This window comes from Anabrus simplex, chromosome 8 (genome assembly GCF_040414725.1).
Source record: "Anabrus simplex isolate iqAnaSimp1 chromosome 8, ASM4041472v1, whole genome shotgun sequence".
NCBI classification, from domain to species: Eukaryota; Metazoa; Arthropoda; class Insecta; order Orthoptera; family Tettigoniidae; genus Anabrus; species Anabrus simplex.
This window is the reverse complement of record NC_090272.1, coordinates 207,977,349-207,993,054: the sequence shown is the minus strand read 5'-3', so window position 1 is coordinate 207,993,054 and position 15,706 is coordinate 207,977,349. Positions and strand designations below refer to the sequence as shown.

Sequence of the window (15,706 nt, the reverse complement as noted above, 5' to 3'; positions counted from 1 at the left end):
ACTGAAGAGGCGTACTAGGGAAATGAGGAGCGAGGTAGTTTCAATCAGTCAGTCAGTCAGTCATCTTCATAATTATATCAGTATTTGAGTCAGTTAGTTCCAAAACTCAACATGTCCACAAAAATTTTAAAAATGAGATAATGTATGTTTCATAATCTTTGGGGCTTTATATTTAATATGTGATAATGTTTTGTTCCATAACTCTTCTTATTTCTTAGATATTAAACTTTAAGTTTTCAGTTCTGTTCCAAAACTTGACATGTACAACAGTGGCGAATATAGAATATATTTTTGGGGGGGGGGCCAAGATTGATACATACATACATTACACCAATGGTTACAAAACGAAGTCCAGGTTTCTTGGTACACTTGCAAACTTATCAAGAACCTCTTCATCACTAACTATAATGTCTCTGTGGATAGAGAGTAAAGCAAGCCCGTTAAGCCTACTTTCAGATGTGCTGTTCCTTAAGTAAGTCTTCAGTCTCCTTAGGCTAGAGGAAGTTCTTTCTACGGTTGCGATAGAAACAGGGCGAGTAATTTTAGAAGGGTATAAATGTCGGGGAAGAAAGTCTTGTCACATTTTTCTAGAGAACTTACAGCCATTTTGGGAAGATTTGAAGGATTTTCCTGACTCCACTTTTCTTTCCACAACATAAACTCACTTTGCACAATCTCTATGTGACAGATCTCCTTCGTAGAAACTAAAAGCAGCCTCCAGTGAACCGAAATCTGTTACGATACACAATTGTGGAAAGATGTTTTGTAAGGATGCAACTGTTTCCTTGTGAGATTCAAAGCGTTCTTTTAGTTAGTTACAAAAATCGTCCAGGTATGGCACATAAACAGCTAACTGTTGGCTCGGTATCTTAAAAACGATCGAAAATTCCCATCATTTTGGTCCGGTTCTTCAAGGCTTATACATTTTTTCGGGGGGGGCCCATTGTTGTAAGCCTATTGTTGTAAGAAAGGTTTGCTGTTAATAATGCATAGTTAAGTGTATAGAGAGTGACTTATTTCATTATAGAGAAGCCAGTGTACACACTCATGTAGCCTTTATAACTAGTGAAATGGATGAATCTGAGTCTGTGAAAGCAGCATTGTAGCTGCTGAGCCATGATGTAGTAGGAAAACTGGTAGGAATATGCACTGAAAGATATGTTGCTAGCTGAACTTGGTTATCACAAACTATGTGCAAAGGCATTTTACAAACTCTTGTGAACACAGAATGGGGCTGAAATTACTCACTCCTTTGACTGTCAGAAAAATGCTATGCTGTAAAAATCTTCCCAATCAAGCTGCCTACTACATTCACCAGCTTTACATGTATAATTTTGCAATATGCGAAGGAACATCTATGACAGTACAGTCGAAAGAAAACACATTTATTTATTGCTAAACAGAAAGTGATGGTTTTAAAAGCTCCAACAAAATAGCTTCTTGTTTTCATCACAGGTTAAATAACATGGTCTTCTCTGTGACTGTATGGAAAGGTTAATCATACAAAGGAACAAAACAACAGTAATTAATTAAGGCAAATCAACATATTTCATGAACCTGGGGGTGCCTAAAGGTGTTTGCAGAAGAGGCAAGAAGATACAGCAAACATTTAGTGAACCCATACAGCTTGGTATTTTACTTAAGGTTACAAAAGTCAATAACATTCTAAATCTAATGAAAAAGCATTATGGTAGTGAATGGGGATCTAATCCAGATCTCAGTTTCTACAAGGAACTGGCAAATTCTGGGCATGCAAACTTCCAAGAGCAGGAAGAACAACAGCAAGTGGAAGATGAGCCAATGATTGACATTAGCATTGTAAAATATAGCACTGTCATCAAATAAGAGCTATCTTGAACTTAACGTGAAAATAAGAATGTTTAGTTGTATTAAACCTGCAATTTCCCTCAGAATCCATTCCAAATCACATAGTGTCAATTGTTGTTTGTTCCAATACTGAACATATCCACTTGTACATTCCATAACTCAACATGTCCAACAAACATTCATTAATATTTAAGTCTACTGAAATCCTACATTATTGTCATTGTTGTTATTTCAATTAAGACTATTGCCTTTATTATATTACATATTCTCATCGGTTTGATCCTGATATTAACACTGATAACAGTTTTTCTTAATTCACTTTAACATGGACATGTTGGGTTTTGGAACTAACTGACTCATATGAAGTTATAACATTTCAACAATTATTAGTAAATCAGAACAAAACATGTCATTCTGTTTTAATGAAGTTGTTTCGTTTTCAGGTATTTTCTACATTTTATATAATCAAACCAGTGAGAAGCAAGATCTGGTTAAATAACAACATTTTGGAAAGCATAAATGATTTTAAATACCTTGCCTACAAGCTGTCTTTCTTTGAAGAACTGGACATACCTGAGAAAATCTCCAAATTCAACAGATGTTTGGGAATCATCAATAAAGATTTTAGACATTCATTAGTTCAAAAACACACCCATACAAGAATCTACAAAACCTTGGCAAGATCTGTACTTTGCTATGGAAGAGAGGTGTGGACTCTGAGGAAATGCAATGAGAGAAGAATAACTACAGCTGTAATGAAATACATCTGGTGAACAGCAGGTGTCACTGAGTGGGAACATAAAAGAAATACAGAAGTGTTAAATGATCTTAAAAGCAGACCTATATTGGAATAGATCTATGAATACCAGAGAAATTGGCTAGAACACCTAAACAGGATGGACAGAAGCAGGATCCTCAAAGCAGTCATAAACTACTGCCCCAGTGGGAAGAGATCTCTGGGACGCCCCAGGAAGAGATGGCATGAAAATGCAAATCTTCTGTATAGACCATAAGAGTTCTTCTATAGGTCTAATACATGAAAGGATGATGATGATGTAATAAAAAACTAAATTTGACAGACTGAAGAACTTAACAGTTATAGATTAAAGGTTTTGGAGACGTAAAGGACGCAGTGGAAAGTACCAGCTTTTTCAGAAGATGCATGTATTTGGAGGGGGTGGTGTAATGCTTTGGATTAAGATTATGCATGGCTGTCAGTAGTGGTGATTGGGGGTAGAAGAGGGGGCAGTCGCTCCTATACTTTGTGGAAAAGCATTACATTTCTATTTCATTTTAGCCGGATGAAAAAAGGAATTATAGGAATTATTATAAAAAAAGCAATTTGTACAAGCCCTGTTGTCTTATAACCTAATTCTTTCCTTTATTTTATTTTAATATTAACAAAATTATCAGCAGAAATACACACAAAATATTGTTTGTCGCTGCTAACCGATTTGCATAGCGCTGCATGTGCTGTGAGGAAGGGTATCAGGGGTATACTTTTTTGCCAAGGTCATGGACATGGATACGAAGGTTTGATTCACTCGCCTGCACATGCATTCATCAGTCTGGCAGTCTCTTTAGTGTTTGTTTGTTTCTTAGTGTGTAATCAAATAGTAAATAATTTCTACTTGTATAATCATGCTGTACTTCCATTTAATTGTAAAACGTGTAATATTGTTCCTTTGGTGAAAGTTGTATTGTATTGAATCAAAATTTCAAAAAGACTATTATTACCACACTTAAGTTGGTAAACTGTCAGCCTTACCTCTCTGCCGAAATTTGCTCAGAGAGCATCTAAAACTTATCATTTTATAGCTATTTTTTCAGTTTCGACATATATTTTTACCCTCTCCCCCCTCTCCCCATCAGCTGCTATATCGCACAAACCAGGGTACCTTTTGCTTGTCTGTACATTTTTGCCCCCCCCCCCCCCCCACTTCTAATTCCCAGTCGCCGCTACTGATGACTGTCATACACCTTTGACACCAACTCAAGGGATGTTAACTGCAAGCGGTATACTGATGAAATTCATTGACCATTTCTATAACCCTTTGGAAATGAACATGGTGCTGAATTCATTTTCATCAATGACAATGCTCACCATCATCGAGATGCAATATACTTTTTTACAAGTTACTTTACGTTGCACCGACACAGAAAGGTCTTATGGTGACAATGGGACAGAATAGGGCTAGGAGTCAGAAGGAATCAGCCGTGACTTTAATTAAGTTACAGTCCCAGCATTTGACTGGTGTGAAAATGGGAAACGATGGAAAACCATATTCAGGGCTGCTGACAGTGGGGTTTGAGCCCACTATCTCCTGAATACTGAATTTTGGCCACACTTAAGTGACTGCAGATATCAAGCTCGGTGAGATGAAATAATGACGAACATTATGAGAGAGGTAGGTATCAACCACATGATTTGGCCAACTAATTCACCGGACATGAACTGCATTGAGCATGCACGAGCCAGGTTGAAAACAGCTGTTTTTTATCATCAAGAAGGGATAACCTTCACTAAAGAGAAAAGAAAAAATATCCCTCTGGAAGAAAAACATTTGAGTTTGTAAAAGTTTACAATTCCAGATTGCACATCTCTGTGATACTATAAACAACATTCTGTAATTTTATTATTGCATTCCATCCTTGATATTCCTAACTTTTATTTTATTTACATACATACATCTTCATTATTGAGTGTTATTCTTTTCAACATTCAGTCTGCAAGCCTCTGTGAATTTATTAAACCGCCACCACAATCCTCTACCTGCAACTAGTTCTGTGGCCTCGTTTAGTTCTAAACCTCTTATCTTTAAATCATTAGAAACTGAATCTAACCATCATCTCGGTCTCCCACTACTTGTCTTATCATCCATAACAGAGTCCATTATTCTCCTAGGTAACCTATCCTCCTCCATTTGCCTCACATTACCCCACCACAAAGCCAGTTTATGTATACAGCTTCATCCATCGAGTTCATTCCTAACTTAGCCTTTATCTCCTCATTCTGGGTACCCTCCTGCTGTTGCTCCTGTCTGCTACCAGTAATCATTCCCTCTACTCTCATGTCTGTTACTTCTAACTTATGAATAAGATATCCTGAGCCCACCCAGCTTTCACTCTCATAAAGCCAAGTTGAGCTGAAAACAGACTGATGCAGAGATAGTTTCATCCGGGAGTTGACTTCCTTCTTACAGAAAACTGTTGATCGCAACTGCAAACTCACTGTATTAGCTCTACTGTACCTTGATTCAATCTCACTTTTTGTACTGCCATCCTGGGAGAAAACACAGCCTAAATACTTAATCAAGTTGTTGTTTTTGATGTTGTTGTTGTTCCAGCTTTGTAACCCCAATCTGACATTAAATTCTCATGCATTTCTTACATCAGTTTAATTTTGGAAAGGCTCATTTCCATACCATGCTCATAGCACCTATTATCAAGTTCCAAGGTATTAAACTGCAGGCTTTCAGCACAATCTGTGGTGTATAAGAAAATAAATGTCCTATAATACTGCCTTGTTGAAGCCCCCTCTCTTGCCTCTTTATCAATACAGGGTCAGATAAAGCTTCAACTATTCTAATTCTCAGAGAGCTGTTTTCTAGAAATTTAGTCAGCCATTCAGTTGCTCTTTTGTCTAATCTAATTGCCCTCATTTTTGCAGTCACCTCCCATGATCTACTCTATCATAGGCCTTAGGTATGTCAATAGCAACACAGCCTTTTTGACCTCCTGAATCTAAAACATCTGCTGTATCTTGCTGGAATCCTACAAGTTGAGCCTCACCAAAATAACCTTCCCTTTACCTGAACTGTCCTCTATCAAACCAGTTAGTAATTTCACAAATGTGTCTAATATAATCAGAAAGAATTCTTACCCAGTGCATACATGCAACACCTGACAAGCTGACTGGCCTGTAATTCTCTGCCTTATGTTTATCATCCTTTCCTTTGTACACAAGGGCTTCTATAGTGACTCTCCATTCATTTTATATAACTCCTCCACTCCTTCTAGCTGTCTTTCTAGCTTTCAACTTTGTTATTTTTGTAAATGTCATTGTTTTCACAGGTAAATTTCAGTACTTGACATGTATTCAGTAGTCTTAGTCACCTCCTCTACCTGGACATTACCTCATTCCTCATCTTGCCTAGTACGCCTGATTTTGAAGCTGCCATTGGTTTTTGCCGTTTCCAAAACTGCATCTTTGGTAGTGCTGTTTGAGGATTCAACCAGCCTCTGGGCTGATGATCTAACAGTCAGCCAATTTTTTAATAGCTTATGTCACTTATTATCAGCAAAGTAAAACTCCCATTTAGTCAAGCTGACTTGTCTCAAATAGCAGAAGATATTTGAAAAGAACTGTATAATCTAAATGCAGCTAACTTGCAGAATGCATCAAACCAAACCAAACCAATGGTGCAACAGCCCCAAAGGGCCACGGCTTCCCAAGCGACCGCTGTTCAGCCCAGGCCTACAGAGCACAAGGAGGCATGTGGTCGGCACAACATATCCTCTCAGTCATTATACTTGGCTTTCTAACCAGGACTGTTGTCTGTCCGTCAGATAGCTTCTCAGTTGTAATCATGTAGGCTGAGTGGATTTCGAACCAGCCACCAGATGCAGGTAAAAGTAAACTTGTGTCCTCATCTCAAAGTGGTGCAGCTCTTTTGAGGCATACACCCAATGGATGTGAGCATCAGATGCAGGTAGAAATCCCTGACCTGGCTGCAAATTGATTCCAGGACCTCTGCGTAAGAGGCAAGCATGTTATTCCTTCACCACAGAGCCAGCACAGAATGTGTCAGTTAAAATAATTTTCATTGAGTCAGTTTTCATACACACTGTACATAATTAGGCAGTGCTGCATTAGATTGCTTAGAAAGACTTGCCCATTGGAGGTTGTGATTTTCATAACCGTCTGGTAAATGGAATAGAGCTTAGAAATGTACGTGTTCAAAGGTGCAAGATGTGCCATGGTCATGTCCTAGTATCCTTAAATGGAGAATAGTTATTTGACTACTCTCAATAATACAATATGATTTATGACATCTTTGCAGGTTGGTCCTGAGAAGGGCCATTTGCAGAAGTTCTCTCTGAGTCCATTTGGCCAGGAGATTATTATTATTATTATTATTATTATTATTATTATTATTATTATTATTATTATTATTATTATTATTATTATTATTCTCGCTTAGCACCACCCGGGGAACACGTGCAGGGACTCTCCAGCGTGTGATTGTGGGGCACTGGTCCAGACCATGGATCATATAATGGATGAATGCCCTCTGCGTGCTTATGGTGGAGACTGGAAAGACTTTGCTGATGTCTCAGTATCCCTAGTGCAGTGGATAAATAATTTAGATATCCATGTGTAATTGTTCCCTACTTAGTACCATGTATTCTTTGCAGGTTTTTCTTATTTTTCTTTTGTATTATATTGTATATACTTGTCCATTATGTAAATTCCATACACTTAATAATAATAATAATAATAATAATAATAATAATAATAATAATAATAATAATAATAATAATAATTTATGACATGTATAGAAAGCAATAGAAAGCAATTAGAAACAATTTGTAGTCAAAATCAGGCTACTTTAAAGTCCCTTGCATTGATCGGGTGAAAGTTCATTTAGGGGATCATTGTAAGTACTTAGGTGTTAACATGCGGAAAGATCTTCATTGGGGTAATCACGTAAATGGGATTTTAAATAAAGGGTACAGATCTCTGCACATGGTTATGAGGGTGTTTAGGGGTTATAGTAAAGATATAAAGAAGAGGGCATATAAGTCTCTGGTCCACTGTCGGCAGCCCTGAAAATGGTTTTCCGTGGTTTCCCATTTTCACACCAGGCAAATGCTGGGGCTGTACCTTAATTAAGGCCACGGCCACTTCCTTCCCACTCCTAGCCCTTTCCTGTCCTATCGTCGCCGTAAGACCTATCTGTGTCGGTGCGACGTAAAACAACTAGCAACAAAAAAAAAAAAAAAGTCTCTGGTAAGACTCCAACTAGAGTATTGTTCCAGTGTATGGGACCCTCACCAGGATTACTTGATTCAAGCACTGGAAAAAATCCAAAGAAAAGCAGCTTGATTTGTTCTGGGTGATTTCTACAAAAAAAGAGTAGCGTTACAAAAATGTTGCAAAGTTTGGACTGGGAAGAATTGGGATAAAGAAGACGAGCTGCTCGACTAAGTGGTATGTTTCAAGCTGTCAGCGGAAAGATGGCGTGGAATGACATTAGTAGATGAATAAGTTTGAATGGCATCTTTAAAAGTAGGAAGCATCACAATATGAAGAGAAAGTTGGAATTCAAGACGACAAATTGGGGCAAATATTCCTTTATAGGAAGGGGAGTTAGGGACTGGAATAACTTACTGAGGGAGATGTTCAATAAATTTCCAATTTCTTTGAAATCATTTAAGAAAAGGCTAGGAAAACAACAGATAGGGAATCTGCCACCTGGGCGACTGCCCTAAACGCAGATCAGTATTGATGGATTGAAAAAGAAGAACTTTTAATTTCTCACAGTATCAGTATCAAGATTGGGAAAAGGCTTTTGAAAGCACATGTTTGGAGTATCACTTTATATGTCTATGAAACTTGGACTGTGGAAACTGAGGAAGAAAGGAGGCTAAAATCATTCAAGATGTAGGGCTACAGATGAATGATCAAAGTAAAATGGACAAAATTAATTTAATATCATGTTGTGGCTATTCTTGGCCTCGTGCAGCCCGTGTAAGGCAGACCTTCCAATGAGAATGGGCAGCATGCCGTGTATGAGAACTGTCGTAGAAGATAGTGTTGTGTGTAGTGTGTGAGTTGCATGAATGTTGGGGATGGTACAGATACTCAGTTCCAAGCCAGAGGAAATAACCATTTAAGGTTAAAATCTCTTATCTGGCCGGAAATCGAACCAAGGGCCCTTTGAACCGAAGGCAACTATGCTGACCATTCAGCCAAGGAGCTGGACATTAAATGGACCGACAAAATAACAAATGAGGACGTTCTTCAAAGAGTGTGAGAGAAAAGGAAAAATAAGTGCAACTTATTGAACATAAAAGGCTTTAAAAAACAATAGTTGAAGGACACGTGGAAAGGAAAAGAACCAAGGGAAGACCTCAGTTGACGTACCTAAACCAGATTCTGAAAGATGCAGGATGCAGGAATTATGAGGAAATGAAGAGTTGCTGCCAACCAATCTACAGATCTATGAAGATGAAGGCAAAATAGGAGCTTACACCCAAAATAGGCAGTTTTATCCAAACTGAAACTAACGTAAATCAACTCCAAATGGCTTTAAAAACAATGCAGTTTTAGTTCAGCAGAAATTAGTGGAATTATGAAAAATCCTCAACCTATAATTAATTAATCAATCAATTGCATATCAAAGGTAATTCAGCATCATATTTAACACATTGACAAGTTATTTAGAACTCTGGTTGATAAGCAACATTTTATTTTGTGTGTGCCATATTCTTGCTTGTTCATAGCTGGCTTATTGGTCAGGTTAAGGAAGCTATAGATTGCAAATAGAGATCATTCTTACCTTGTATATTGCCAGGCCAGCTTGATATAGTTTTCCATATTTTGAACGGTTTAATTCTTGTATCATTTCTATTCTCACTGCAGATTTGCCCTTCTTTTTCTCAATTTCTTCTTTTTCTTCATCATCATCATCATCACCAGGGAAGCGCATATAATCGTCATCTGTGAATCAGAACGTGGTATCTGTAATTATTTCATAGTTTGATGTATCAGTTTAACAATTATAGGGTACAAGTTATCTTTCTTCTACTGTATCTGTTTGAAAATTAGCTGCACCTTTAGAATTTGAGCAACAAAAATAAAGAGAGAGAGAGAGAGAAATGAAGAAAGGAAACAAGCAGAATTGAAGGTACAAACTAGGGGCTCTAATTTAAGGTATTTGCAAACCACTTAAGAATTACTAGGTGTTAAAAACATTCACCTTTTGCTCCATTCAGTATACTGGTATTCAACACTTGTTATGGTAAATAAAAAAGTTAAAATATTATGCAAGAAACACATCTACCAGTAACTTATAATTATTACTGATTGAAACAGAATTTATAGGTACATTTAAAAACTTTGTACAAAAATGCATTTGCGGTGTAAAGGCCAAGATAGGAAGGACAGCATGGTTTGACGTGGAAACAGGACTTTGGCTGGGAAGTGTACTGGTCCCCATACTCTTCTTTGCAGTCATGGATGAAATCCACAAGTGTGTAAAAGAGAAGATGAGAAAAAGCACAGGAAAGGCCCTACTGTTTGCAGATGATAGAGGGAAGAAATGGAATGGGAGTATAAAAACAAGGTGATGCTACAGAATCAGGTTATAGAAGAGTATGGAATGAGAACAAGTGTAAAGAAGAGTAAAACAGTAATGATAATGAGAGATAGGAAGGAAGGGGTAAGATAGAGGAAAATGGAAAATGAATAAAGTTGTGAAAAGTAAAATACGGTGCTGGGGAGCATGTCTGACAGGTGCAGCAACTTGACATACTGCAGAATATGTATCTTTGGCACAATGTGTAACATTAAGGGCAGATAAAGACTGGAAGGCCATCAGTGAAGACTACACTAATATTTTAACTTACCGGAGCTGTTTACTGTTAAGAGATATTGAGGATTTTTGGCAAAACTTTCTGTATGTTGTTGGCTTCCACCAGCATTGAAATACTGCTCCCAGCAGCCAATGGAAGTACACAACTGAAAAATATGAAATCACAAATAAAATAGGCAGTCATTGTTATAAGGAATAACGCTGTGCATTTGATGTACCTTGAACTATTAGCACTTTAAAGGGAACATTCAGCCAAATTTTAAAAACTTTCATACTTTTGTCCTTAACTTTACCAATTTATATTTCACATTTAATGCTAGGAATATCACACTGAGGAAGCAGAAATTGGAAGAGTGCTGAAGGAATTGAAGAATAGAAAAGGCAAAGGTGTTAAGAGAGTATGGGAGACAGGGGCAGAGAAGAAATAAGGTACCTGTTTAGGGGTAGCATACACATCGGTGTACATTTATGAAGTGTCAGTAGGAGCTGACTTCTTATCTGATAGTATTACTGGTCTATTGGTAGAGGCTTCATCTTGTGATAGAAAGAAATAATAAGTTTCCTATGTTCTTCTGGGTGAGCTTTATTGATGTGAGTTGTGATAGCAGAGAAGTACGAGGGCTATTTTTTTTTCAAGGTCCGATCGGTCGCGACAGTCAAACGCCCCCGAATATATGATGAATCGCTCCACAGATGTGTTGCGCAACGTCTCTGAAATGACCGTTATGCGCCTCACCCCAGTCCCGTCAGTAGTGAACGTGCAGCGCGCTCGTAAACATGGCTACAACAATCGCTTCGCCCGCCAAGTGTGAAGTGCGCGGTGTAATTCGATTTCTTCAGGCTGAGGGTTGCATTGCAGCCGAAATTCATCGCCGAATAAGTCGTGTGTATGGTGAAACGTGCATGAGCGACAGCAAAGTGCGACAATGGTGCAGGAACTTTACAAAAGGGCGTACAGACGTCCATGATGCAGACGGCCAGGGAAGGAAGTGTGTGTCAACCGATGATCTTGCTCAGCGTGTGGATCAGGCAATTCGAGAAAATCGTCGGTTCACAATTTCTGTGTTGAGTGCTTCGTTTCCTGAAATTTCCAGGTCAGCTCTCTACACAATTGTGAGTGAGACACTTCAGTACCGCAAACTTTGTGCGAGATGGGTTCCGAAGATGCTGTCTGACCGTCACAAAACACAGCGAACGGGCGCTGCTTTAGCGTTTCTCCAGCGCTACCATGATGAAGGACCGGATTTTTGAAACAAAATTGTCACAGGGGACGAGACATGGGTTCATTTTGAAATGGAAGAAACAAAAGAGCAATCCAAACAGTGGATGCATTCGCACTCCCCGAGTAAGCCAAAGAAATGCAAGCGGACGCTGGCTAGGAGGACAGCGTTTTGACACCGACGAGGCGCTGCAGACTGGCGTACAAAGATGGTTACAGGCGCAGGCGGCGACGTTCTATCAAGAGGGCATTGACAAGTTGGTACCACGCTACGACAAATGTCTCAATCTGCGAGGCGACTATGTTGAAAAATAGCTGTGATGTATCAGTAAGTGTTACTAATAGAAAAGTGTCAAATTTGTACTGCTATTTCATTTCGTGACCAATCGGACCTTGAAAAAAAAATATCCCTCGTATCTACCTTAGAACTGACATTGTTTTCTAATCTTGTTAGCTGATTGGGTTTCTATTGAAGCTATCACTTTTGATCTGCTAATATTGGACTCTTGAAGAAAAGTCTGTGTAAACACACTGAGGCTATCTCGGCTAAGGAATGGTAACCCTAACAGAAGAGTCCCTGGTCCTCAAAGCTGGGAGTTGAGTGTAAGGTTGACAACCTTCAAAAGATATAATGTTGAGGAGCCAACAAAATAGTTTATCCTCTAATGTAATCTGAAAATATATCTAAGATAAACTATGATGAAAATTCGGATATACACTTATCAATATGAACATTCTCTTCATAGTAATCACCACCACCACCCTCACCATCAAGGTTACATAGCAGTCTCATCAATTACCTCTCCAGAAATAATTATGATACACTAAACTACCTGATTTTGATTTACAATAGAACCTCATAAAGATATATCTGCAGGGAACAAGGTAAAAGAATGTGTTAAGCGAGAAAATGTACTACTGAATATACGAATAAAAACTAGACACGATTTTTTTGATATGATGGCATTTTACGTCGTGTATCGGTGGATACAGTGAAAACTATATCTACCATATTTAAAGATCCGCGGAGAATATGAAAAACATAAGAGAACAATTGTGAAAACTTTTTCCGCTGGGGATTATAAAATAACAACAGTGCGCTGATAGGTGTAAAAACGAACACCAAACAACAAATATGAAAACATTTTCATGGGGGGGGGGGCAGCATAAAAATATCAAAGTATTATTGCAGATCACATTCTTTCCAAAACAAATGGTAGTAGAAGAATTTTATTTTCGACCAGTGGGTTATTGAACATTATTTTCTGGTCACACTCTTGGACAATGAATTGGAAGTTACACTCGACCTCGACCATGTGCGACTTGACTTTGGCCACCATTTTGAAATGACAAAATTTTGATTCAACTAACTAGAGTGATCGAGTCGAAACTCGAAGATGAGAGTTTCAACATTCACGCTACCTCTGCAAGCTTAAAGATCCATGTGCCAGTCCACTTACTGATAGATTTCAATTTTGTCTTCATTAGTAAGGAATTTCATGATTTTTTCCAAATCCATAACTAGGCTGCCATAAAAAAGGTATGCACCACACTAGTCAACTTCACACGATTATATTCCTAATCCAAATGTAAACTATCAGGCGACAAGTATTCATTATGCTTCACTGTACTACTCAGCACAAAATAAAATTCTAATTTCTGAATGAAATGCAAAATACAAACACAAACAGGCTCACTGTATTATTCAGCAATCTCACTGCTATCGGCAAGCAAAACTGAACATTCCTGAAGCTAAGGGCTTGCTCCCCGAAGTTGCATCTTATCCAGCAAAGTTCAGGAATTCAAGGATTTTTCCCATTATAATGCAACTGTGGCGAGGGCTCTTTCTTACCTGAGTTGGAAATCATGTTCCTTTCACAATGGATGATAAATAACATTTCCAGGGCTAGGAAAAATGTGATCGTACTAAGCAGTAATAGCAAAAATTCGTGGCATGATAAGTGAGGTATTTTCATGTAGATTTAATACATTGAGAATCGGAACTTTGAATTTACGATGTGCTAAGCGGGAAAACATGTTAATGAGCAATGCACTAATGAAGTTTCACTGTAGTTCATTCCCAACTGTAATATAGAAACACTGCATAAGAATTTAAATTTTTTAAAAAATATTGAATGGGCACCTGAGCTAAAGGTCACTGTAGTGCAGTACATTCTAATATTATAACGGCTGCAGAGTATCTATAAAATAAATTATTACATTTTAGTATTATAAGATTGTAACATCAAATCAGATAAATAATTCTGGTTACATTAACAGATTGAAGTACTGCATATCACACATATGTTAATATTATCATCATCTTCACTTCCCCTTGTCCAGCTCCTGCTATGTTGGGGTGTTGATGGTTCTTCTCCACCGTTGCCTCTCCTTCCACAACTCCTCTTCAGAAATTGTATCCCATTCCAGCTTTCTTTTTCTTATACTGTTCTTGACAGAGTCTATCCATCTTGCTCTGAGCCTTCCTCTTGCCCACTTTCCCTCTATCTTAGCCTCCAAGACTTTTTTGGTACCCTTCCCTCCTCCATCCTCATAACCTGTCCAAACCATCTCAATTTCTTCTTCTCCATCTTATCACTCAGTTTTTCTATTTCCATTTTTTTTCTGACCTCAACTTTTTTTACTCTGTCTCTCCTTGTCTTCCCTACTGTACTCCTCAGGAACTTCACCTCACTGGCCTGAATTTTACTCTTGCTGAATGTCCAAGTCACTGATGCATATGTTAATATAGGTGTATCTCTTTACATTTCATAGGAACTTCTCTTTTCCACACTAAGTTCCTTGTATTGTGGTAGAACATATTTCCCACTTGTACCCCTCTACTGATCTCCTTATCGAACCTTGCATCATCATTATTTCACTTCTTAAATATATGAGGTATTCAACAACCTCAACGTTTTGTCCTCTTATCACCACTGTTTTGCTCTTCTCCACCCTGATTTTAATACCATATTTATCATTGTCATCATTTAAAGCCAATTCCGCAACTGGGAGATACCACGGAAATCCCAGCGCCAGTCCCAAGCCTGGATAAAGGAGGAGGGTCAATGGCTGGTAGATGAGTCTCAGTATGGGTACACATGCCGAGTGGGTGCCCATGGGAAATACTGAGAAACGCTCAGGTTGGTGGTTTTGCTGCCTACGGTACCAGCAAATCCTACTCCTTCGGGAGATGGATGAGGGCGAGTATCCAGCGCCTTAAAACGGGATACTCTCGGCTATGGTATGGTAACCCAGACAGAATGGTCCCTGGTCCTCCAGGTTGGGGGTTGAGCATGGGGCTAACAACTCCATCTTGTGAAAACTTTACTTGTTTCGGAACTCGAAGGGAACAGCCGGACTGATTAACAACGTCGAAATAGGCATGGAAAAGGTACTCGCAAACGGAAACATGACATTTCAATTATAGCCCTGGAAAATGTCATGAGGAAAGCAGTAATTAGTAACCCAGGAGGAACCCTGCTCAACCATTTGAGCCAGAATCTAGCCTATGCAGATGACATAAATCTGATGGCACGACGACTGAAAGGAAGACCAAGAAAGAGATGGCTGGATGATGTGGAGGAAGACCTCAGGAAGATGGGTGTAAGAAGAAGGAGAAGCAAGGCGACCGACCGAGTGGAGTGGGCTACGATAGTTCGAGAGACCAAGGCCCTCCACGGGCTGTAGCATCGAGGAGTAAGTAAGTATCATTTAAAGCCTCCAGTTGGATTTTCACTTCTATATTATTGACTCCCCAGATCATTATTTCATCTGCAAACAACAATATTTTCATAGCCCCTCTATATGTTGCCTTTGTTTCCTTTAGAATTTCATCCATAACCATTATAAATGTAGGTGGAGACAATACACTTCCCTGTCTTAGTCTAGTTTGGTTCCTAAACCAATCTGTTCTTCCCACAGGTAGGTTAATATATCACAGAAATATAATCATATGCATATTATCAGTATATTATATGAAGAATAAATGGTTGTGTTGATTTATTCTGAAATACACTGAGTGGCCAAAAGTCACAGGAAGAGGTGTCCCATTAGAAAA

At 38.5% G+C, this 15,706-nt stretch overlaps 1 protein-coding gene across 1 annotated transcript in view; it reads right to left on the bottom strand.

Moving 5' to 3' along the window:
* Positions 1 to 15,706, bottom strand: part of LOC136878983 (calpain-12) — an 83,391-nt gene that overhangs the window by 10,054 nt on the left and 57,631 nt on the right. Inside the window, exons 8-9 of the mRNA XM_067152644.2 lie at positions 10,462 to 10,573; positions 9,393 to 9,553 (exon numbers count right to left, since the gene is read on the bottom strand). Coding sequence (XP_067008745.2) covers positions 9,393 to 9,553; positions 10,462 to 10,573 — 273 coding nt within the window. The remainder of the gene's footprint in view (positions 1 to 9,392; positions 9,554 to 10,461; positions 10,574 to 15,706) is intronic.